Raw genomic sequence first — 26,658 nt, 5'->3', positions numbered from 1 at the left:
GTCACCTCTTCTAGAATGACAAAAATCAGAGAAAGATACTTGCATATGAAAATTATCATATTGTTTTTACTTTGCAGAATTGGAAGAAAAAAATCTAAAATACCGTAGCATTGGTTTCAGCACCAAAACAATATGTAAATTGCTTGCAATTTATAAAATAGGTTGGATGGTTTAGCTACTTCATGCACCTTGAGCAGTTTTTGTTCTTAAATTCGGAACCCAAATCAACGGGAAACCAGTTAAGAAAGTGGGGCCGGATCAAGGCCAATCTCTCCCTACTGTTAGAGGGAAGAGCCCGTATCTCCTGCCCTCTAGATTCCTTGTTTCCCCCCCACACCCCAACTCCACTGCTCCTACAAACACAGAAGCTCCAGCAAATGTGCCACTATTGCAACTCCTAGCACATTGTATTATCATTATCTGTTTACATCTTTGTAAACAGAATAGACTCTGTACAACTTGAGACTATGTACATTAGACGATGTACACCTTGAGGTCAAGGACCATGTCCCCAAGTGTGCTGAATGAAAAAGATTCAGCGGAGTTAGCCCAGATTTCTGCTATGGCTGTATTGGCAGGCATGGTTCAGGGGTTACTAAGTTGGGTTTTAGAGCCAGAATAGCGGGGTTCATATACTAGCTATCACTTGCCAGCAGAATGATCTTGGGCAAGCTGCGTAACCTCTCTATACCTCGGTTTCCTCATTTGTAAAATTAGGACACTAATAATCACTTATTTCCTGGAATTTTTATGAGGACCAAATGAATATTCACATGAATTTATATTCATTTGGTCTTTATAAATAGTCATATTTACACAGAAGAGTGCCTAGTTGATGTTTACCGGTCAATGAATATTAGTTATCATTATTACATGTAAGATTATGTAGGTAAAACCCAGTCTTCTTCCTTTGTGTTCCTCCTTTGTTCCCACACTATTATCATACTCAGAACACTTCTGACAACAGATGATGTTTTGTTTTGCTTTTCCCTCAGCAAGCAATTTTGTGACACAAACTACGTATTCTGCAGTTTAACCAAATTCTGACACTATTTACCTGAAGACAGCGTCGAATCCCGTGGGTAAGGGATCAGTTATACAAGACTGCTCCCCGCCCCCACTGCAGATGCCAATCACAAGTCCCGGTTGTTACCTGAGCTTCTGACCAGTTGGCTACAAATTGGAAATGCCCACAATTCCCTCCTTGGGTTCAATTAATTTTCTAAAGCAATTTACAGAAATCAGGAAGACATTTTACTTAGTGGTTACTGGCTTATTATACCAGCATATAATGAAGAATACAGATGGACAGTCACATGGAAGACGTGCATGGTGCACTGTGGGAAAGGCGTGCACTGGGCCCCTTTCCCAAGCCCCCCACCATCCTGGGACCTTCTCATGTTCACCAACCCACGAGCTCTCGGAACCTTGTAGTTTTGGGATTTTTATGCAGACATCATGATGTAGTCATAATCAATCACTAAATCCATTTCCAGACCTTCTTCTCCTCTTTGGAGAATGGAGGGGGGTGTGTGAAAATTTCAAGCTTGTAATTATGGCTTGGTGTTTCTGGTGACCAGCCCCACCTGGGGCCTACCAAGAGTCATTGCAGGATGAAAGAAAGACCCTGCTATCACACAGGAAATCCCAAAGGACTGAGGAGCTCCGTGTCAGGAACCAGCACCAAAGACCAAACATTAGAACAAAAATGCTCCTGGTGCTCTTGTCACTTAGGAAATCAGAAGAATTTTATGAGCTCTGTGCCAGGACCAGAGGGCAGAGGCCAATATGCTACATATTTTCTATTATTTCATGATGATGTTGTTTTGATTTCTAATGAGTCTTTAAAAATAATTATGTAAACATTTAATGCCTAGCTGATCACTGAGGTCTATCATTCTGCCTGCATTTGGTATACAGAACATTTGATTTGTAGGTTCTGGAAGATTACATTCTCAAACACTCTTTTTTTCAAATTTTTATGTAAAACCTGGTTTTCTTGAAGGACAACCAAAAGGAGATGTCCATCCCTTCCCCTCTATATTCTAAAGCTTATCCTCGAACCGGGCAGATCCATTAGCAGCTACCCCACATACTGAATTGTGGTTTGGTGTTATGCCATTAGTTTGCACCGAAGAACTTTAAAGAAATCGGCATCCGTCAGAAACTCAGCATGGTGCTTACAGTGGAAACAGTGGTCAAAGGCATAGGCCCTGGAGGCTGACGGCCTGGATTCTAAACCTGCCTCTGCCCCTACCTAGCTATGTGCTTAAATCTCAGTCCATTTTCTGTAAAATAGGCACGGACCTACCTCAGAGGATCATTTTGAATATTACACGAGATAATGTATATAAATGTCTTTCTTAGTAAAATGCCCAGCATGTATCAGATTCTCAATCTATGTTCATTTCTATTCTAGAATATAGTTTGCTATATCACAAATGACTTCTTTATAAAGACCCTGGAATTGCTTCTCTCAGATCTCAGGACCAGAGGAGGTGTTTCTTCTGAAGCATTTATCCCTCTCTGTATTCATGTGAATCTTGAAATTCAGTTTTCCTCTTTGCTTTGGCTGCTAGGATGCTCAGAACCCAACTGTGTTTTATCTCTAGCACATAAAACAGTGTGATATTTGTGTCCATTTAATAATCACAATATTATCTCACATTTTTTGGATGCTTGCCCAATTCAATGGACTGCACACTGTTTATTCTAAGTACTTTTTTTTTTCTTTTAATTTTCCCAAAAGCAGAATGAGATGGACACTGTATTCATTTATAAGATGAAGACACTGGAGCATACCGTCTCTGGCTTTTGTCTATTGCTATATGCCTTTCCCCTTCCTTGGATTTTCAATCTCTTTATAGTATCCATTTTTCAGAATAGATATTTTGTGTGAGCCACCTCAAATTTCTTTGAGAACCAGATGAAGTGTAAGAAAGTACTCAAAATGATGCATATTTATAATCAGATTAGCTTGAATTCTTTGACTGCTCTGAAATTCTGATCAAATTTATGCATTGGCATCAGTTTGGATATTGCCTGTTTAAATCAAGTCATTAATGAAAAGTGAAATATTTTGAGTAAACAAATTAATTCAGTAAGCAAATGTAGTCACTACTAATTGAATGATGGTAACATGTCATTTGTTTCCCAGAAAACCCTCGACTGAAAATGAAAAAAATTATTTTCAAAGCCTGTGACATCTGAGAGTTTGGATGATATAGCTGAGTCTCTGTTCACCCTTGTCCACAGAACTCCTATAGCCATCTGAGTATCTTGTGGAGAACCATTTTTATCTCCAAATGGTAAGATTTTTGTTTTGGCTTTTTTTTTTTCAAACAAGTGTAATAAGGGAGAGAGAAATAGATGTATCAGAAAAAGAATTAAATGTGTATAATTTCAACATAACATCACATTTATGCAAAGAACAGGCGGTCTATCAATTAACATGTGCACAAGGATAGCTAACCTCCTCTATTTGCACAATCGCCTGTTTTTTCCTTACTGGAATAGATTATTCTATGTGGGAAAATGTCGAATTTAGTTGATAAAGAGATTCTTGGTCTATAAAGACTGAGAATAATGGTATACATTAGAAAATAACAAATGAGTTTAATTTACACTGAAGACGACCCGTCCACACATGTTCATTTTTAAGAATTGCACCCTTTAGGCAGTAGGTGGATGTTTAAAAAATGAGTGGTTCCAAGCCAGGTTTTCATCACCTCCAAATAGTTTGTGGAAGTAGAAGATGAAATATGGCCATTGCATATGGTGAATCTATATAATAAAACAGCACTGCTCTTTTCTCCCCCTGCATTCCATAGAGTAATGCCTTAAGCCCCGTCATCTTTCAAATGAGGTTTCTTTTAATGGCCCTTACCTTTTAATTACTTGTTTCTAATTGAATCTATTTCTTGGAGCGCAAAGTTTTCTATAAGTTATTGGCTTGCGTGATAAATTATAGTTAATAAAAGAATGCAAAATAAAATATTATGTATTTTTATTGCTCTAGCTTTGCAGAAAGCAGAAAAATTAGGAAAACAGAACTGGCTAAAAAAGGACAAAATTTTGGCTGATTTAGACACCATGAAACACAAATGAGACAGTTAAGAGGTCAGTATGAATTAAATCAAGTATCACCGTGTTTAATTCTAAACAGTTATTTTTACCATTAGATACCAGATGTTTAACTGAGTCGTATGTATACATGTAGTGTTATAAAACTCACTTGAGCAAGTCTAAAACCTAATAATATATCTTTTCAATACTGATTTTATATTTGTAAGTGTTATATTAGAATGAATATCACCTGATTTATATATACAGTTTAAAAAATTAGGAAGTTGTCTAGATCATATAAACAGTCCTTTGGTTCAAAATAATTCCTGAACTGACATTTTATGGGCTTGGGAATTAATCCTTAAATAAAACTTGCTGTTATTCCTTGAGTATTGCTATAGAAGAAGTTTTTAAATAAACTGAGGGAGGATGTACTCATTTCTTCAAAGATCATTGTCAGCATCTCAGATGTGCTTCGTCTTGTTGTGCAGCATAAGATATGCTATTCATAGACAAATTGACCAATTGCCAATTGATCTTCCATATATATATATATATATATATATATATATTATATATATATATATTTTTTTTTTTTGTCACAGAATCTTAAGTTCCTGACCCAGTACTTCAGATACCGAATGGTTCTTTGGGGAGAAACAGTGCATTATGGGCTTTAGACTGGGAAAGAATACATTTCAGGCTCTAATCACCAAAGCAGGATTTCAGCTCCTGAGTATGTGCCTTATGTAAAAGCATGAAAACCTTATTTCAGTAAACAACACAACTTATCCTAAGTGCACTAAACAGACCTCAGAGTTAAATGACTATTATTCAATTCTTACCAAAAAGATTGTTGGGTCTAAGTGAAAAGAATTTATTACTTCTGCTACACATTTTCACCTGAATGTCCCAGGGGTATGTCCAAAACTCAAGTTTTCATATCACACCAGTGTCTCCTTCATGTCTCCCAACAGTGGGCACCACCACCACCCATCCAAGGGGACTGTCTCAGAAACTTGGGGGCCATCCCAGGCATCTCTCTCCAAGCAAATGTCAGTAAATCTTGTTGCTTCGAATCCATGAAGTTTATCTCAAGTGAATTCTCACAGTCTCAATTCCCACTTTTGTTACCCAGGTTAAAGCTATTGCGACTTATTCTTTGGATTACTAGAACAGCTTTCTAACTGCTCGCCTGGCCTCCATTCTTGGCAATAGTTGCCATTCTATGCATAATGATGACATTCTGGAGCTGGAGTGACCATGCACACACGCAAAGGAGTCAGGTGGTATGCCAGGCACAAATTCCCCATTCCAAAGCTCCCCTTTATTGTTAGGACAAAGTTGAAACTCCTTAATGTGGTCCTTCATGGTCTGGTTCGCTGTAAGCTTCTGTCTGCCCTTGCCAACTCCACTTCACCCATTTGGGCTTTATTTTTCAATCCCACAGACATACCATGACTTTTTTTTTTAACTTTATGCTTGCTTACCTCCCTCCCATCTCCATCCTTTTGGATAGCTCTTACTCATTCTGTGCCTTTCAGATTACTTAATATTTCTTTCTAAATGCTTTTCCTAAGTCTCCAAGTCAGGGATAATGAGGTCATCGCACTCTGAACTTCTCCACAAAGATCTGTTCCAGTGTCTGCCCTGACTGGGAATCGAACTGTCAACCTCTGCATGTCAGGACGATTCTCTCACCACCTGAGCCATCCAGGCAGAGCTAAAGTATATACCTGTCTTATTTGTTCTCTGAAGAGTTTTAGAAAGATTGGATTAAAGAATGAATAAAATTTCAATCATTTACTTCAGTGAGTTTTCTTAGCTCTGTTCCTGTATCAAGTTGAATCAATACAAAGCAACATACTAAAAATAGCACCTGGCAGAGCTGCCTGGACTGCGTTCTGACATCCTATCAAGGCTTCAGCTTTTATTATAATTAAGTATTAAAAAGTCATTTAAAGTTCAGGGAGCATCATCTATAATATCACTATTGAAGAGTCTATTTGGTCAGATGGTGTCCATTATGAAGAAATGCACTGATGTAGTTTCTTTTAGAATTTAGTGCTAAGATAAATCTTGTGTCTACTGACAAACGGTATGTTTTCTGCTATTAAATGTAACTTCAATGCATTTGTATAAAATATCTAGTTTGAGGAAGGTCTTTTCTAGTTTGGGGGATTATGAGGGTAAATAGGAATGAGTCTAAGCCCAGTAACTGCAGTCCCTGTCGGCTTGGGAGCTTCAAGAGGATTGGAAGAAAGAGGAGGTATGGACGGTATGAAGAGGGACTGAATGGATTCTTTCCTATTATTAAGGCCATTGGTAAAAGCAACAAATGTTTATTAAGCATATACTATGTATAAAGTACTGTGCTAAGCTGATTTTAGACTTCATTTGTAAGCATGGCAATCAGTAATAGTAATCATAATACTAATAATAACTTTTTAGGGCTTTTATGATTAAGAAACAAATGCCAACTATTTATACCATGCTTATCTTGTAATAAAGACACAATAAATATTTAAATAGGGGATCCTGAGAAGACAGCCCATGTGCCCACTTGGGGTCTTAAACACTGATAGATAAAAAAAATAAAGAATGGCACATCAGGACACAGTATCACCTTTGTTATGTATAAAGGCAATGCTAGAGAATTTCATTTAGTGTAATAACTAAATGGAGATGCTAAATGAAACCCCAAATAAGTTAAACTGACTCTCCCAGGCATAGAGGTTGCTGAACCAGAGAGGAGCTCCCCATAAGGGGGAGGTGTGGGGAGAGCTATCCAGGTATTATAGTCTGAGATTTATAGTCTGAAAAAACAGCAAAGTACCATGTTCATTAAGAGTTGACAATTATTGTTACTTTCCCCAGATCTCATGTGAAATAAAATAGGAGATATAGAAAATATAATAAGAAAATAAAAATAATTTATTCAATACATTTTTGCTCAGTTTCAATATTCTTACCAACATAAATAATAGTGTTATGAAAACCATTCTCTAAACCCAAACCTTTTGTGATGACATTATGTCTCTTTATGAAAATTATAGTGTATTCATTTTCTTAAGACCGTTAGAAGCAAGTTGACAAAAAAGTAAATAAATAATGCATAATGGTTTTTGGTCTTCCCTATAGTCAAATCCTGACTCTCAACAGTGTAAGTGATAAGCTGTTGCTGAACTCTCATTAATTGAGCAAAATTGTGGGCTCAAATGCATTATAAATAAAATATTTACTGAGATATTATCCATAAGTTTGTGTCATAAGTTAATGTTGTCTGCACATTATGAATAGAGTTGATAACTTTGTTTAGTGTGTACATTTCCATTACATATTTTTCTGATACCTCTGTGTCTTCTCCAAAGCATGCCACGTATTGGCTTTGCCACTGTAACTCACTGGCTGATTGAGTCAATTCTGTTTTGTTCACATCCATAAACTGCAAAGGAATGCTTATTAGGTACATAGAGTTTTGGTTTTTATGAAAAGTCATTGCTGCCACTTATTTTTATTACTGGATCTACTTCTACAAACTTGAGCTACAAGAGCACTGATGCTTTATCCTCTGCAAGTCCCGAATTATTTTCAAAGAGTTTTGTTCATCATCATATTCAGAAAATCTACTCATTGAGAGTCACTTTGCAACGCAATGAGGATTCAACTTCACTTCAGTACTTTTATTATTATGTCCACCTACTTGCTACTATCTCCAAGAAGTCTTCTCCGGGACCTCAGACTAAGTCAACGCTTCCTGTTACATGTGTATAGGCCCTGCATGTCCCTGGTGCAGCACAGTGCAATTAATTATTATTTTAATCATTTCCTTGACATCTGCCTTGCCCAGCGAAGTATAACCTTTGAGGCAAGGACCTGGTCTTGAACATATTTGTATTGGCATCATCCAGCACGGTGCCTGACCCATAGCCATTGCTCAGTGTAGGTTTCTGGAAGGAACATACAAGTTATAAAGAATTATTTCAAAAAAAGAAACAAAAAGCATTTTTACTTAAGAACTGTAGAGATCAATAGGAGACTCAGTGCTGAGAATCTCTTCAGCACACACACACAAAAATATTCTTTAGTATGACTTTTAAGCCTCTTTAATAATGAGGCTTCATAAGTGGTCTAGTTGAAAGAACGCATAAATTCAAATCACCACACTTATTAAATTATGCCTGTGATTCTTTGGAATACAGTATTTCAATAAATATTTTCTCCTGCCACAGCTTCTTACCAGCCTAAAGGGCAGAGCTGAGGTGTCAGAAACTAATCGTGCTCACGGGGTATTATTAGATAGAAAAAAAGGCCTCCTGTCTCTTGGGTTAATATTATTTTAGAAATACTTAATCCCCAGACTGCTAAGCTAATTGTGGGGGAAAGGCTTATCATTAGTGCAGAGAACGAAACATATGTTCCATGACTAGAAGAGATGATAGGCTATATAGGTCATGGATTCTATTTGACTAAATTACCGCTGAACCATATCGCGGATGAGAGGCCGGGGCCAGTGTGGAAGCCAGCATGCTATCTTTCTTTTCCATCTGTACAGCGATTGTGCATATCCTGGCTGTTTGAAACCTCAAGCTCCCATATGAAGAGGCATTGTTAGATAGTATTACCTTAGGCATCTTTGCTTTTATGATATATTTAGTATTTTAGCCTATGCTCCCAAGTGGAATGATTTATGCATAGAAAGCCAAAGCAATTTATTTTAAATCTGAAAGCTCATCATCAGGAACAACATTTCCAAAGACTTCTTTCTGCAGGGCGGCGAGAAGCATCATGCTAGCCGGCCACCATGGTCCCCAACAAAAGCTCTGTGCCGCCAGTGGTGGTGGAGGGAGGCTGGACTAAGCAGACTCAAGAGGAAATTAAACTCATGGAACTTATAAGACATACAAAGGTATGTTCTTTAAGACTCAAGACATTAAAGATTTTGCCTCTATTATAAGCTTTCAACAGTACAGTATTGGGTTTTAAAATTATGCTATTAATAATATGTTCTCAGCATCTGGTCAGTTATGACCACATAGGCATATGCCAAGCCTTGAGTTGGCATTTGGAGAGTAGCTATCTAAAAGACATCCAGCTCAAATGGAAATCTGTTTTGTTTGAATGGAGACCAGAAATTATGACCTTAGCCAAGAAGAATAAAAGGCCCAGTGGATATGTACAAAGGTGATTATAATGAGTATAGTCAAGTTGAGCCTTATGGCTTCATTGCTCATCACTCCTAAGGGTATGCCTCAATATGTAAAAAGAGCAAGGAGCAAAATACTAATTGCAATGGAGACATTCAGAAATGAGGGATTCAAAAAGCTGTTTCAATCCAATTGCTTAATCAGTCAGGATGGCCGGACATAAAAAAGGCGAGAAGAGAAAGGTCAGCTGTTGGGCGAGGACTGGCGAGAGAGACTTGGGGAAACTTTTTTGCTTTGTGACGTTTTCATTAAAATGGTATGTTCTCATTGAACGGGATTTTTTAGATCGTGAAATGTGTTCAATCTAAACCTTAGGTGTGTCCCCAAGTCAAGGTTACTGAAAAAAGAAATTGACATTGCTAGAAATATGAGTTCTTGTCAAGTTAAGAAAGATAAATCACTGAGCAGGGAATGAAGGCAAAGCATTGAACTAGGACATGCTTGAAGTAGGAGAAACGCTGCCTGGCAGGGACCTGGCTAAGTACATGGATGGGGCTGCTGTGTTTTTAAAGGCAGAGTAGGTACTTAACCGACAGTCCTGCACATGCCCTGAAAGGTTGCTTGGTTAAAGGAAATGAGATTGTAATTCTAATAAAAAAGTCATTGGTTAGATGCAGAGAAATTTCTCGGTAGAAGAAATACCAGACATAAGTCCAAAAATACGTCTCTATTCATTCCTTCAAATTATTGACAGAAGTTAAGTACTTCGCCAAAAGAAGTGCCTTATTGTCACTGCAATGATTATTACTATTGCCTTCTGTGACTCAATGAAGCAAGGGAAATTTACAGAGGAGGAGCCAGTGACAGGAGAGGGTGATGCACTTCCTAACATATTTTAAAAATGTAATTTATAATTATAAGATTTCTGTCTTTCATCACATTCTTCACACACACTAAACAGACCGTTCTCTACACACGACATTCTCTGGGCTTTTCTCAACAGGCACCCTTTCCGAAATCCAAGAACAGCAACCCGAGAAACTCCCTAGCTGTGACTAAACATTCAGCCCTCAAGCAGAGCAGCCTGTTTCAGCAACCCAGTGCAAAACGAGTCTGGGTCTATCTAAATGGATGCAGACCTGAGGACAGCACTTATGCCTGGGGCAAAACTATTTCAGAGATAAACGTGGTGTGGAAGGAGAGGGTATCACAGGCCTGGGTTCAAATCCCTGTTCTGACATTTTTACATTATTAGGTCAAATTACTTTACTTCCATAAACCTCTTTTTCTCAACAGTAGAGTGAGAATAATACTTTATCCACATGATTGATATGATGATTAAATGAGGTTAGATGAGTGAAAATGTAGAGTCCAATGCTGTCTGACATATGTGTGAATCAGAATATGACACTTGGCCAACAGAGGCAATAACAATTAAACCCACTGCAGCCAGAGTAAAACCTAAGGTTGGGAATAATTTAAAATAGTTTTCCTGTTTTGTTCCAAATCCAGTTCACAAAAGAATAAGTTTCTTCCCCCTGGCAGGTATTATTCATTAGATGTGTTCTCTGAGGGACAACAATGATATTCATTAGAGAAATCCTATCATAGTCTTACTACCCAGAGTCCTGGAACGGTAGAACACCTTTCACTTACCACAGTTAAAATCTTCACTAAGGCCCTGGCCGGTTGACTCAGCGGTGGAGCATCAGCCTGGTGTGCAGGAGTCCCAGGTTCAATTCTCTGCCAGGGCACACAGGAGAAGTGCCCATCTGCTTCTCCAGCCCTACCCCTCTCCTTCCTCTCTGTCTCTCTCTTCCTTTCCTGCAGCCAAGGCTCCACTGGAGCAAAGTTGGCTCGGGCACTGAGGATGGCTCCATGGCCTCAGGTGCTGGAATGGCTCCAATTGCAGTGGAGTGATGCCCCAGATGGGCTGAGCATCGCCCCCTGGTGGGCGTGCCGGGTGGATCCCGATGGGGCACATGCGGGAGTCTGTCTGACTGCCTCCCATTTCTAGCTTTGGAAAAATACAAAAAATAAAAAATCTCCACTAAGATGAGTAGCAGTTTATTTATTGTTTGCAAATCAAGGATATAGTTCTAAAGATTTACATTTTGTTTTAATCTTTAAAAGACTAGTAAGCAAATTTTGGTAGACTTTTAGGAAGTCTTCCTTATTTCAGTGATATCTTAAAGAGTTGTCTGGATTATTTTATGCTGTGAAATGTTTTTATAAATCATGGGGTACAAGAGGAAGTCACATTAGATGAGCTGTTGATGGGGGATGGAGGGAAAACAAGATGGTGCAGTGGACTGGCCTGGAGGAGTTCCTGCAGGTTGATGAGGGCAGTAGAGGAGTTCTGCCCCTGTGATTGGTCCAGTTTCAGAGTGTGACAGAGGCTACTCCTCTTTGATGGGGACTTTGAATGAGAGCTGTGACAGCAGTCAATCTCAGAAGTTGACAACCAATTTGCTCTACTTAAGAAAGGAGATAAAAAGATAGAAAATGCACTCAAAACATAATAGTTTCCAGGTCTATCCATCTTGCTGCAAAAGGTAAGATTTCCTTCTTCCTCATAGCCCCATAGTATTCCATTGTATATACATACCACAGCTTTTTAATCCACTCGTCCACTGACAGACACTTGGGCTGTTTCCAGTTCTTCACTATTGTGAACAAAGTCAAGCAGAGAAAGAAAAATATCATATAACTTCACTCACTTGAGGAATCCAAGGAAAAATGTGAGCTGAGGAATGGAATTAAACCTGAAGGGAAGGGAGGAGGGAGCTGTTGGGATGGCGTAGGGGAGATGTTGGGGGGAATACTGGGGAGGGGGGATGCTTTTGGGGAGACACTAAAAATCTATGTAAACACAATAAATACATTAATAAATAAATTTAAAAAAGAAAATGCACTCAAAACTAGGAATACAAGTAAAGACACTTTGTATACATAGAAAATAAAAAGAAAATGGGGTACAAGAGGAAGAGAGTTAAGCTTTCCTCAGGAGAGAATGCTCTAAAATAGATTCTAAACAAAGTTGAAATGTTTCTTATTGGTTTTGTTAAAAATTTCAGTTTGTGTTGTAGATGCTATGTCTTAAAATGCACATATCCATTGCAACTGGAACTGATACATTACTGAGGGAATATGAAGTAATTAATAAATAGGTAAAAGGCAGAACAGGGAATATAAGATTAAACATGCCTATCAGACTCAGGATAGCAAAAACTTTTTTGCAAAAGTTATATATATATATGATGTTGGAATGACTTGACTTTTGTGACTCTTATGTAACATATAAAAGTCACTTCATAAATTTTAGTCTATGGTTATGCAACTTTTAAAAGACTTTATTTATTGAATTTTTTATTGAAAGGGCAGGGAGAAAGAGAAAAACGGGGAGGGGGAAGCATAATTTGTAGTAGTTGCTTCTTGTTTGTGTCTTGACCAGGCAAACCCAGGGTTTCGAACTGGTGACCTCAGCATTCCAGGTCAACATTTTATCCACTGTGCCACCTCCGCTTAGGCATATGATCATGCAATTTTTTTTCTTTTTTTTTTTTTTTTTGTTTTCTTGAAGCTGGAAACGGGGAGAGACAGACAGACTCCCGCATGCGCCTGACCGGGATCCACCCGGCACGCCCACCAGGGGCAACGCTCTGCCCACCAGGGGGCGATGCTATGCCCCTCCGGGGCATCGCTCTGCCGCGACCAGAGCCACTCTAGTGCCTGGGACAGAGGCCAAGGAGCCATCCCCAGTGCCCGGGCCATCTTTGCTCCAATGGAGCCTTGGCTGCGGGAGGGGAAGAGAGAGACAGAGAGGAAGGAGCGGGGGGGGGGGGGGTGGAGAAGCAAATGGGCGCTTCTCCTATGTGCCCTGGCCGGGAATCGAACCCAGGTTCCCCGCACGCCAGGCCGACGCTCTACCGCTGAGCCAACCAGTCAGGGCAATCATGCAATTTTTTATAAACTGTACATGGAGGGCACTGTGCTAGATGCTGTAAGGTATTTCTGTAATTTATGTATGTGAAAAGATTTTGAAAACTTTATAATGCAGTATAATTGACAGGTCAATATCAATAATAGTGGTAGTAGTAAGAGGAATAAAATAACACATGGTCTCTGCTCTCATGAAATTAATATTTCAAATTGGCAGAGCACTGAAAACGTGCCCAGGTTTACCTGGGTGTGTAGGGAAAGAGGCCCTCTCAGGCTGATGCAAGCACAGCTTTATGGAGAACAATGTGGCTATTCATATTATAAGAAAATGCACTTCTGAACTTTATCCCAAGGATATTTTCTCAAATTTATACAAGGATCATTAAGTAAGAATATTTATCACAGAATTATTTGTAATACAGATAGATGAAAAATAATTTGAACACTCATAAATAGGGAGCTGGTTGAATGAATATGGTACATAGGATGAAATATTATACCTTCAAATCAACTTGAGAAAGAATAATGACGATAAAAATGTTTAAGATATAATATGTGAAAGAAGCAAAAAAAACCCCAAAAAAACACGTGGCGTTGATGCCTATATACATCCATGTACATCTAAGAGCAAAGAGACTGGAGGATTTAATCTTTGGAAACATTTCCTGAATGGTCTTATCATTGGTGACCTAATAAAGGCAGTGTTTCTTCCTTGTGTGTTTTTCTGTGTGTTCCATAATTTTGTTCTGATGAACACAGATTGCCTTTGTAAGAAAAAATATATTTGCTGAGGGAGCTAACATTCTTCTTGGAGAAATACTAACAGCATGTGACATGGTCAAATTCATAGTGCAGGCAGAAGTTCTTTCATTCAGAGAAGGGGAACACACCCACCCGGGGTGAAAGAGAAAGGCTCCACAGAGGAATCCATCAGGACTGCTGATGGAACTTGAGAAACTGGTCAGATTCACTATCTCAGGCCGAAAGACATTATTAACAAGGATGAGGGGTACCACACACAAAGATATGGGTGTTTGAATTCATAAATCATATGGGGTGGATGATCCTTGAACTGACAAGTAGGGACAGATACATACAACTGTTTGGATTGTTTAAAAGCCTACAGCGATCCCACATACTATCTGTTTTAGTCTGTGTTAGTCTACTTGGCCTGCCACAACAAAATACCACCGACGGAGTGGCATAAACAGAGAATTATTTCTCATGGTGCTGGAGGCTGAGAAGTCTAAGACCAAGGTGCCAGCAGGGTTGAATTCTGATAAGACCTCTCTTTCTGGTTATCAGACAGCTTCCCTCTCCCTTCTGAGTGTCTTCCCTTAGCCCTTCCTCTGTGCATGCGTGGAGAAGGAGAGAGAAGAGGCTCCAGCATCTCTTCCTCCTCTTATGAGACCACAGTCCTATCAGATTGGCGCCCCATTCTTATGCTTCATTTAACCATAATTACCTCCATAAATGTCCTTTCTTCGAATAAAGTCACACCGAGTGTGAGGGCTTCAACCTATGAGTTCAAGGGAGGAAACAATTCAATCCATAACACTATCCCAGACACTAGCTGTCTCTAAATAAGGTGATGGCGTGGCAACAGCAATGTTTTGGGGAGAGTAAGGTGACCTCAGTGTGTGTGGAAAGGTATTTAGGAAATGCCAAGAAAATGTTCTGCATGTTATTTCTTCCTTTGCTTTATTTTATTTTTATTTGTTTGTTTGTTTGTTTATTTATGACAGAGACAGAGAGGGACAGACAGACAGGAAGGGAGAGAGATGAGAAGCAAAATTCTTCATTGTGGTACCTTAGTTGTTCATTGATTGCTTTCTCATATGTGCCTTGACCACAGACCTTCAGCAGACCGAGTAACCCCTTGCTCGAGCCAGCGACCTTGGGCTCAAACTGGTGAGCCTTGCTCAAGCCAGATGAGCCCGCGCTCAAGCTGGCGACTATGGGGTCTCGAACCTGGGTCCTCTGCATCCCAGTCCGATACTTTATCCACTGTGCCACTGCCTGGTCAGGCCTTTGCTTAATTTTTTTAAAAAGTTCTTTCTTATCTCTTTTCTTTTCATGCCTTTTATTTTTGTTTTTAATGACTTGCCTAAGGGTTCTTTGCGATCAGTTAGGAATATATTATTTCAGGGTGTCGGGCTGTGAAGAGTTCTTCTGGAGAATAAACTTATATGTGACACAAATAGACAACAGGAAGAGTAGGGCTCAGATGTCACTGGGGGAGTCTGACTAATGTCATCAATTCCAGAGAAGCTAAAAGTTTCCGTGGATGATACTTTACTCAGAAGAATGAGGAACAGAACACATTTTAAAGCACCTCGCTCTACTTTCTGTAATGAAACCCCCAGACAGTATTTGAATCCCATCGAAGGTAGACTTTCCCTCCACTTCTTTCACTGCTGTGGTCATTCTGGATGATTTAACCACATCCTCCTACCCACCCTTTGAACATTACTAGGGCAACTCTCATCTCCAACTGCTGGAGGCTCATCTGTCATCAGTATACCAACATGGCTTCCTCACCAGATTAGTGGCTCCTTCTTCAGGGCCGACATCTTTCTCTGATTTATGGTGGCCCAGGCCCCTCCTTCTATCGACCGGAAGCATTTGTCTTCTCCCATTCCTGCCACATCTCTCCTGTTCCACAGTCTCACACTCAGTATGTTCTCTCCCAGCGCGGACCAGTGCTGAATGTCGGAGCGGAAGCTGAAAAATGGGAAACAGGCCCCTTGGATTTGAAGAGGCCAGTACCTGAGGCCCACAGGGGTAGTCAATAATTACATATTTCCCATGTGACCCATCCTGAGAAGACCTGGTCTGGCAAAATTAAACCCACAAAATAGATTGTGAAAGAGAAATGATGCAAATAACATTTTTTTTTATTATGAGCTTCTGTTATTACAAAAATTGCCAACATTGAATTTATATTATCTACTTGAAGGAAGGTTCTTGAGTACATTTAGATTCATTTGAAACACTGAGAATTAAGAATGTCATTAGGGGTCATAAGCAGACTAGATATTTTAGAATCTGATTGTACTGAGAATGCCTTAGTTTCCAATATATATATATATATATATATATATATATATATATTTATTTATTTATTTATATTTTATTTTATTTATTCATTTTTAGAAAGGAGAGAGGGAGAGAGGGAGACAGAGAGAGAGAAGGGGGGAGGAGCTGGAAGCATCAACTCCCATATGTGCCTTGACCAGGCAAGCCCAGGGTTTCGAACCGGTGACCTCAGCATTTCCAGGTCGACGCTTTATCCACTGCGCCACCACAGGTCAGGCTCCAATATATTTTTAAGAGTTCTGTAAACTCACTGAGTTTGTCTCGTGTAAATAGATCTTTGTGAAAACCAAGTGAAATAGTAATATATTTAATTCATATTTTTCATTTAGTATGTTTTTATTAAGTAATGTTCATTTTCATGATTATAAATGGGAAACATAATCTCTATAGAATAGTGACATTTTAGTGGTAAAATAGGAAAAAAAATATAAGAATTATCTTTATTTGGGATCTTTTCAAACTACACAAGTTTCTTCCAGAGACCTATCTATATATATTTCTAGCGCCACTCCCAGCCCACATAGAAACTCAGATAGCATAGACTTTGGCTGTTTTAGAGCAGAAAAAAAATAACTTCTACATATCTAACTGTGTCCCCTCATTTTTTATCTTGAAGCCCTAACCCCCAGTGTGGCTAATAGCAGGCTTTTAGGAAGCAATTACGGTTAAATAATGTCTTGATGGTGGGGCCCTAATCAGATAGAATTTGTGTCCTTATCAAAAGAGGAAAAGAGAGATTTCTCTCTTCTCCCACCATGTGAGGACACAAGAAAGCAGCTGTCTGCAAGTCAGGAAGAAGCTATCACTGGAAACTGTATCGGCCAGCCAGCATCTTGATCTTGGACTTCTCTGCCTCCAGATCTGTGAAAAGTTAATTTCTGCTGTCTAAGACACACTCAGTATATGGCATTTGGTTTGGGATCCCAAGCCATCTAAGACAGTGACTACTATTATGAAAAATTGAGAAAAATTACAAAAGGAAACCATATGAATCTATTGTCACTGAAGTTTTTGATTCTTTGAATAACATTGTTTTCTAATTATAACAGTATCTAGTCATTGTATTAAAGTTAAAAAAGAAAAAACACCAAGAAGGAAATAAAACTTCTATTACCTACAAATAATCATTGTTATGATAATTTTAATAGATACATTTTTATGGTTTCTATACAGTTATAATTGTCGTTGTGATCATAATAGATCACAGGGTATATATAATTTTGCAATCAGCATCATTCACCTAAAAAGCCATTGTAACTTTTCATCCATATGACTTAACATTATTTTCAATGGCATCATCTTCTGTCAAATAGGTTGGTTGTTATTTATTCATCCTATTTTCTGTTGTTTGCCATTTAAGTTGTTTTTAAATTTTTCTAAAGCATGTTCCAATGAACACATTTACATGTAAATCTTTATGCACATTTCTGATTATTTCTCCTAAATGAATTCTTAGAATAATTAACTAAGTGAAATTATATAAATATGCTTGAGAATTTTGATAGCTAACACCACATTGTTTTCCAGGTATTGACAATGCTAAGCACAGTTATTGAGAAACATCAATTTTCAGACTTGACAAGAGAAAATGTTAGATCCATGATTTAATTTATGTGACTTTATTAATTTGTGCCTGACCAGGCGGTGGCACAGTGGATAGAGTGTTGGACTGGGATGCAGAGGACCCAGGTTCGAAATCCCAAAGTCACTGGCTTGAGTGTGGGCTCACCAGCTTGAGTGAGGGGTTGCTGGCTTGAGTGTGGGACCATAGACATGACCCTATGGTAGCTGGCTTAAGCAAGGGGTCACTCTCTCTGCTGGAGTCCCTCCCCTCCCCCTGTCAAGGCACATATGAGAAAGCAATCAATGAATAACTAAGGTGCTGCAGTGAAGACTTGATACTTTTCATCTCTCTCTCTTCCTGTCTGTCCCTATGTGTCCTTCTCTCTGTCTCTGTCTCTGTTAAAATAATAATAATAATAATAATAATAATAATTTGTAAGGTAATTTTATTTTGCTTTGTGCTGTTGTTTTACTATTCATTAGTCATCTGTGATTCCCATTTAAATCCTTTGCTGTTTTTCTATTAGAAATGTTTCTCACACTGATAAAAGTTTATTTTTACTTTTAATCAGGTAAATCTATTATAGGCAACTTTATCAGGTTTATTGTAACAAATTTGTAATTTTATATTATGTTTATGGGGATTTTTTTATTATTATTATTATTATTATTTTTGTATTTTTCTGAAGCTGGAAACGGGGAGGCAGTCAGACAGACTCCCGCATGTGCCCTACCGGGATCCACCCGGCCCGCTGACCAGGGGGCGATGCTCCACCCACCCGGGGCGTTGCTCTGTCGCGACCAGAGCCACTCCAGCGCCTGGGGCAGAGAACAAGGAGCCATCCCCAGAGCCCAGGCCATTTTTCCAATGGAGCCTCGGCTGCAGGAGGGGAAGAGAGAGACAGAGAGGAAGGAGAGGGGGAGGGGTGGAGAAGCAGATGGGTGCTTCTCCTATGTGCCCTGGCCGGGAATCGAACCCGGACTCCTGCACGCCAGGCCGACGCTCTACCCCTGAGCCAACCGGCCAGGGCCTATGGGGATTTTTAATGGACAGAAATTAATACATTTTATGTTTGTTCATTGCTTTTAATGTTCAAATTCTGAAGTCATGTAAAAATTCATCTGATTTTTCTTAAAATTTTTTATACCTGAGTTTTCAAGTGTAAAATTTGAGTGAAGCTGTTTTTTTCTGTTTTACATAGTTGACTTAAAATTATTATTTAAGTCGTATTTATTGACTAATCCTTTTTCTTTCTTCTCACTGAGTTTGAGTATAAACTGTAATATACTAAATTTGTATCTATACCAACTTCTGTTTCTAAGCTAGTTAATGTACCTAATGCCTTTAGAATTATTATAACTTTATATTTTAATGTCTGATAGAAGTTTCCAGTTGTTGCACTATGTTTTCAAATTTTATGTGAATACTTCTGACTGTTCATTGTTATGGGTGAATTTGAGAATTGTATTTCATCACCCTAAAATCATCCTACAGGGGTTTTACTTTATTAGACTATTAATTTCATAAGAATTGACAACTTTTATAATATTCGGTCCTTGCAGAAGATTGGATTGTCATTCTTTTATATACATGCTGTTTTTTTTTCTCCCTCAGTAAGATTTTAATTTTTTTTTTATACGGGTCTCATATTTAAAAATAGTTGTTGTTTTTAAATTTCGGTTTTGCTGTTGGGATGGGTTTCTTCTAGCTATATTCCTAAATGTCTATATTTGATGAGCAAAAGCACTGTTGGTGCTCTATAATTTATTTTATACTTGATCACTTTATTAAGCTCTCTTCCTTCTCCTACCAGCTTGTTTTTGTTATTACTTTCTCAATTGACTTACAAAAGTTGTCTAAGAATGAAATCATATTAAATTAATTAATCATGATGATAATTTGCCTATTCTTTAGTGAAACTATTTCTCTTTCTCTGATTTTATGTTTTAATCATAAAAATAAATATTTTTAACAAAGGAAAAAAAGAAGAAACATCTTTTGTCCTCATGAATACCTGGAAAGTTAGAATTATTTGCCCCTTTTTTTTCCTTGCCCTGTTCCTTTTTGGTGATGTTTTACATTTTTACTTTATTATTTTCTCTAAAAAGACTTATTTTAAAAATTTTAATTTGTTTATTTTTCTGACCATTTTTGTAGCAGTTGGGTTGTATTCTAGAAGTCTTACTGCTTAATATTAGTCATGTCATAGTATGGCTTTCTCATAGTAAGGAGTTTCATTCAATCCTTAATAATCTGAAATGTATATAAGTAATATGTTCTTGATTTATATACATGAGGGTATCTTTGTTCCCTATAACCAAAAGTAATAATATGCTAGATGCAAAATTCTTACATTAAAAAAAATTTCCCTTGAAAAATGTCATAGATTATGTTTCCTTTTCTTAGGTATTCATTGTTACAGAAAACAGTTCTAAACATCCCTGAATTTTCCCCCATGTCTGAAATTCACACTTTTCATCCAGTTATATGTAAATGGTAGTCATTTTTTTCATTAACTTTGACTTCTCCTGGATTAACCTATTTTATCTGAAGACATAGGCATGTTTGGGACATGAAAGTTTTCTCCTATTTTTTTTATCATTGTTTAAGTTTAATTTATTCTGGATCCTTCTCCAGGATAAATTCAATCTGATGTCTTGACATTCCAGACGTTTAACTTTCTCTTGTAAATTTTATGTTATCTTTTCTCCATATCCTATGAGATTTTCTCAGCTTAGTTACCTAGTCCTCTCTAATACTGATTTGATTTTCTACAATTTTGAGTCTGCTTTTTCCTGCTTCTAAGATAGATTTTAATTCTACTATTGAGTTTTTTTCTTTCCTTCCTTTATCTTATCCCAATATGAAACTCTCTTCCTTCTCCTACCAGCTGTGTGACCTTGGTTTTGATACTTAACCTCTCTGTTCTCCTTTTCTTTTCATCAACAAAAAGAGGAAATGATTATTTCCAAAAAATAAAATTAACTTGTCCTTGAAAACTTCTAGCTCAGAGAAGTGTGCCAATAAATTTTAGCTCCTGTACGTTACTGTCATGTCATCATTGTGGTCATCATCACCATCATCATCATCATCTCTGCCTACACCTCAGCAATGCTCCTTGTCTTTAAGCTGTTGTCACTCAGTATCTGTGTGTGTGTGTTTATGAAAGTTGTATTTTATTGAATTTGGGGTGAACAAAACACAGATATCTCTAAAATGTACTCCTACTTTAAATCTTCCTCCAAATTTTTACCTTGAGTATAATTCTACCCCTTTTTATGTTGTAGAATATTTTCACATTGTTGCTGTTGCTTATTTTTCTATTTACACCTCTTTGTTCAGGGTGAAATCTCTTGATAGTAGACGGGATAGATTAGTTCTCTTTAGCTCCCCGAAACTTTACCTCGGGATTCTCCACTCAGTCTTAAGTGGGAGGGCTGGTTCATATGCTCAGTATTGAGTCGACTTGCTGCTGAGTGTCCGGCCATTAGTTAGCAGGACGGGTGAGGCTGCATTTAACACTGTGCTCCCGCTGCTCTTCCCTGACTCTCCCCCTCTCTGCAAGGCAATGTGGTCTTGGATAATTTCAGTTACTATTATACAATTCAGTCTGTTCCTTCCTTGCTCAAAAGAGCAGGTGAAAACCACACTCTGTGAATCGCATGGTCTCATCACTCTCTTGTCTTGCTTCATACTACTGATTCATTTTCCGGACGGGAGATGTCAGAGGTGCCCGATCCAGCCCCCTGCCAGACTGCTTTGTGGATTGTGGCCGGTAAAGAGATCTAAGAAAGACTGATGCTGCTTTGGGGCTGAGGTGGACCTGGATCCTGCCTTTTAGGGTAGCAGGTGCTTGGTCTGTGTGATAGGTGACAGCCATAGAGCAGGTGTGTAAATCCTCTTACTTTATTGCTGCTTGCTTTCATTTTTTGTCTTAAAATCATTCATATTTTTAAATTTTTTTAATGTTTATTTTATTGATTTTAGAGAGAAAGGAAGGGAAAGAGAGAAAGAGAAGAGAACACTGATCTATTCTTGTATGTGCCCTGACCTGGATTCAAACCATCAACCTCTGTACTTCGGGTTGATGCTCTAACCAGCTGAGCTATCCAGCCAGGGTGTCATTCATGTTTTAATGGAACTTTCTTTAGGGGTCTGGCAGCATGTTGACTAATCATTCTAGTGCCATTGACATTTTGTATTTGTACATGTGCTTTTATGAATATTTTGGGAAAACGAGAGAAATTAAATCCCCTCCAGATAGTATTTTAAATTTACCAAGTTTTTTTTTTTAAAGACTTTCTAATCATAGAAATACAGAGTCAGGGAAGTCTTAGACCAGGGGTCCCCAAACTTTTTACACAGGGGGCCAGTTCACTGTCCCTCAGACCATTGGAGGGCCGGACTATAAAAAAACTATGAACAAATCCCTATGCACACTGCACATATCTTATTTTAAAGTAAAAAGACAAAACGAGAACAAATATAACATTTAAAATAAAGAACTAGTAAATTTAAAGCAACAAACTGACCAGTATTTCAATGGGAACTATGCTCCTCTCACTGACCACCAATGAAAGAGGTGCCCCTTCCGGAAGTGCAGTGGGCGCCGGATAAATGGCTTCAGGGGGCCGCATGTGGCCCACGGGCCATAGTTTGGGGACCCCTGTCTTAGACCAAAACTTTGACATTAGAGTTGTAGAGACTCTTTCAGAGGGAAGTTGCTCGACTTCTCTGAGGTCAGAGGCCAGAGACCAGGGCAGTATTTTGTCCTCTCATTTTTTGCTCATTGGGAATAAAAAAATAAAGCTATATTGTCAAGTCTAGATTTTCAAACCTGAGTTTTTCATATTTATGAATTTCTTTTTCTTTTTTCTTAAGTGTGAAGTGAGGAGGCAGAGAGACAGACTTCTGCATATGCCCCAACCAGGATCCACAAGCAAGCCCCCAATGGGACGATGCTCTGACCATCTGGGATCATTGCTCCATTGCTCAGCAACTGAGCTACTTTAACGCCTGAGGCGAGGCCATGGAGCCATCCTCAGTGCCTGGGGCCAACTTATTCCAACAGAGCTATGGCTGCAGGAGGGGAAGAGAGAGATAAAAGGAAAGAAGGGGAAGTGGGAGGGGTGGAGAAGCAGATGGCTGCTTCTCCTGTGTGCCCTGACCAAGAATTGAACCTGGGACATCTACACATTGGCTGACACTCTAAAGCTGAGCCAGTTGGCGAGGGCCATGAATTTCTTAAACAGCAAGAAATCTTTTTCTGCATGGAAACGTAGAGAACTAAAATGAAAGATATACTGACCAGTGCTGGTGTTCCTCATGGCTCAAGCACTTGAGAATTTTTTATGTCTTTCTTACAAATGTTCAAATCAGCATACCAATTCCCTTAAAAGAGTCAGTTCATTAATATTTAAATATGTTGTGACAGTCCACCTTCCAATGAGTGTGTCCCCTGTATCCCAGCTGCTGGATCACTGCTCGTCTCGTCTGAAGACAGCCCGCCCAGCCAGAACACTGTACACCCTGGTTGGAGAGCCCATTCAGTCGTGGGATGACCTAGAGCGAGACATGGTCCTCTGTGTGTCCATGGGAGAGGGCTTTATAACCTAACAAGGTATGGTGACAGTTTCCTTTCCATCAAGTTTCTGAAGAACTAAAGCATTCAATCTTTTCTTCAAAGAACTCCTTCTCCTCTACACTGTTCTAGTTCATGTCGTGGGAGTTACCTTTATATAGTTATGTGCTGGAACCTCGTTGCTGATGCTGTTTGCTCTAAAGAACTCAAAGTTCAAAGAAAAAAAGAAAAAAAAAAAGAAATCAAGGTTCTATTAGTCTTGCACCTTATCCAAGGGGCTTATTTGTAGAAATCCTAAAGGGCCTAATTTGAAGTAGTTTCCTTAGCATGAACCCTGAGGAAAGTGGGGGGGGGGTGTCGTCCACTGGTTTCCTACTTTTCAAGTTATTTAAAACTTAACATTTTATTTACTATTCAGTTTGCAGATTTCCTTTTTTTAGTAATAAGTAAATATGTACTTGTTCTATCAACTTGTTGTTCTTTGGTCATTTTCTTTGATAAACAATAGCAGTGGAAAATAACATGTATTTTGTTTTTAAACCAACTGCTGTCCTTTATCCTACTTATCTGGAGGAGTCTAAAGTCCTTTAGATAGGTTGGCATATATCAACAAAGACACAGTTTTCAGGAAATTCTGAAGAACATTGGTATCACTATAAAAGCAATTTAAAAATTAGAAAGTAATTACCTAGGATTCCTAATATAATAAAGCTAGATTATTTCTTTTAAAAAGTCATCACACTATGTTATATATAACTTACGTAAATCAAAAACTTTTTAAACTGTTGCGATCATATCTTTACATCTAGTCCAGAAGGGACAAAAGCGTAGTAATAACAACTAAAAAGTAGGAAAACAAGAATTTCTTGGGATGCGCAGCACTGTGTTGAGGAATACTACAACCATTCCTCTAGCACTTTCCTATATTAAGGAAGAGGCTCCAATCTTGTCTTTTTTGTATTGTATTGTTCCTATCACTCACCATCACCCAGGACCCCAGCTCCTGGTGACTCTCACTGTGTAGTTTCTTAGAAACACACACCAGTGATGGGTTCTTATCATCAATGATATATTAGTTGACAGTGTTCCCAAAGCCGACAAAAGGTATCTTTCAGGGTTCCTTCCCTGAAAATGTTCAATCTATTCAAATGTACGAACACACTTGAAATATTATGACATAATTGAACAGTAGGAGGTACTTCCCGGATCTCTTCATCACTGATGCTTAATCTCTTGTACTCTTGGGATGACTTTCTGTTGTCTGGACTCCACCCTTCTGGCCTCACTGTTCACTGGGCCTTTCTGATAAACAAAGCTAAGTATGCTCCAGTCCACAGAGCCAGAAGTGTATCCAGAGCACGATGAGAAACGTAGGTTGCTTTCCCAGAGAGGGGCTCATTACTAATACAGACTGAAGGGAAGAGAGGAAATTGGAAATGCAAAGATCACTCCCATTTTCTTCTCCGTTAGCTCTGTGAACCTGTGAGAAAGCTGTGTGGACAAATACTCATTGTCGCATCTTCAATTCTGTAACCACATGGACTACTACGATGTGACCATTGATTCTTTTCTTATAAAAGTAGGTCCCCATGTTACCTTCCTATGTGGAAAGAGCTATTAGTGGTTTTCTGCAGTTATCTGGATTCTTTCCAATAAGCGATATATGTTCTAAAAATTCTGATTGATAGAGGATTTTTAATTTAGTGGTTCTTTAGAAACTTATTTTACTACATGGGTGTCATCTCATTGAGGCTTTTTCCTGAAATAATTAAGTTGGAAATAATTATTTAGTACCACTCTAAATATTCAGAATATTTACAAGTAAAAAATGCTATTAGCATGTATATACTTATTCAAGGACATTTAATTAATCATTTTACTCATAATTTTTCCATGACTTCAGGGCTTCTATAAATATGTAGTAGAAAAATAAGATAGCCAGGGAGTTTCAAAACTAAATACTTTGTAATAACTTATTTTATGTAACTATGATGTAAAAACATTTAGCATGTGGACAATAGTTATCAAAGAATCACATTGGGTTTTTGAAAAATGAATTTGTTTTGGCAAAACAAATTAGACGCCATTAGAATGGTTCCTTTCACACAAATACTCAAGAAAATTAAAAGTGTGGTTTATGCCATTTGTCATGAGATCTGAACTTTGTTCTCTCTGCTGTATTTACCATCTTTTCAGTGGGTTCAATGTTTAGACCGCTCCTAGCTTAGCTTTTACTTCAGGCTTTCCGAAAAGCCTGGAAGGAAGCCCTCGCTAGCAACTGCCATTCTGTGGAAGCACAAAGAATGTTAACACATAGCTGATGTGATAAGCAAGTCAAGTGTGTAATGAGAGAGTCCAGCGTGGGAGTTGAGGATGTCTGAGGGAACTTCAAGTGTTTCATTATCCTAGACTTTTAATTATTTTCCATTGACTTGTCTCTCAAAATAATTTTTGTTTTAACAGAGTTAAAACAACTGACGGCGATCAGAGCGAATTATGCCAGAATCCGAAGGCAGCGCGGCCCTCGAGCCACAGACATTGTGGTGTCTCCACCCGGGAAGCCGCAGTGGTTGGTCCATCGACGCGATTTCTAGTGGAGCCGTCATTTTCGGAGCTGCACTTTGCTGGTATAGCCTACATGCATGTACACTAATGTACTTGCTGTGATGTGATCGTTACTCATCCTTTTTAATTTTATGCTGTCTCTTTAAAAAGTTATTACCCTTCACAGTCTATGGAGAGCAGCGTTTGATGCCTCAAATCTGTTCTTGGAAAGGCAACACAACTAGACAAAAATAACTATGTTAAGTATATTTTCTTCCAGGAAAAAAAAACTACCAGTTATTATTGAAAAATAGTTTAGGGGTGTCAAATTCTAGATGTGTATATAGTAAAATAATAAAATATACTCTCTGACCACTTATCATTAAATCTGACCCAGACTGACATTTTCCTGGCTCAGGCACCAGATTTTCCAAACATCCATGTTAAAATCTTGCATTTCCTGAATGAAAATAAATGGCTGGTGCCCACCAAACGCCACATGAGGCGGTTTTTCCTCCTCCACTTTCCTCTGGGCTTGGCGTGTGGTAACCGTGTAGGACCGTGTAGGCCACGGCCAGATGGTCCCCAGGGTGAAGCTGGGGGTTCCTGATTAAGCTCAGTAACCAAAAGTCACAGACTGTGTCCTCCATGCAGAAACTCGGGGAGAGACAATATGCACGATTTGAAGAAAAAGTCATGTAATGATTTTTTTCTTT

General features: G+C 38.5%; 1 protein-coding gene across 1 annotated transcript in view; it reads left to right on the top strand.

Annotated features, from left to right (window-relative positions):
• The window catches only part of DCDC1 (doublecortin domain containing 1), a 433,887-nt gene extending 407,685 nt beyond the window's left edge, over positions 1 to 26,202 (top strand). Inside the window, 6 exon segments of the mRNA XM_066253876.1 lie at positions 3,158 to 3,179; positions 3,181 to 3,308; positions 4,019 to 4,099; positions 4,102 to 4,119; positions 8,838 to 8,974; positions 25,862 to 26,202. Coding sequence (XP_066109973.1) covers positions 3,158 to 3,179; positions 3,181 to 3,308; positions 4,019 to 4,099; positions 4,102 to 4,119; positions 8,838 to 8,974; positions 25,862 to 25,867 — 392 coding nt within the window. The 3' untranslated portion in view covers positions 25,868 to 26,202.
• Positions 26,203 to 26,658: the final 456 nt, after the last annotated feature.

The sequence above is a fragment of the Saccopteryx bilineata genome, chromosome 1 (assembly GCF_036850765.1).
Source record: "Saccopteryx bilineata isolate mSacBil1 chromosome 1, mSacBil1_pri_phased_curated, whole genome shotgun sequence".
NCBI classification, from domain to species: domain Eukaryota; kingdom Metazoa; phylum Chordata; class Mammalia; order Chiroptera; family Emballonuridae; genus Saccopteryx; species Saccopteryx bilineata.
Note: the sequence above shows the minus strand (reverse complement) of the source record. Positions and strands in the feature narration are given on the sequence as shown.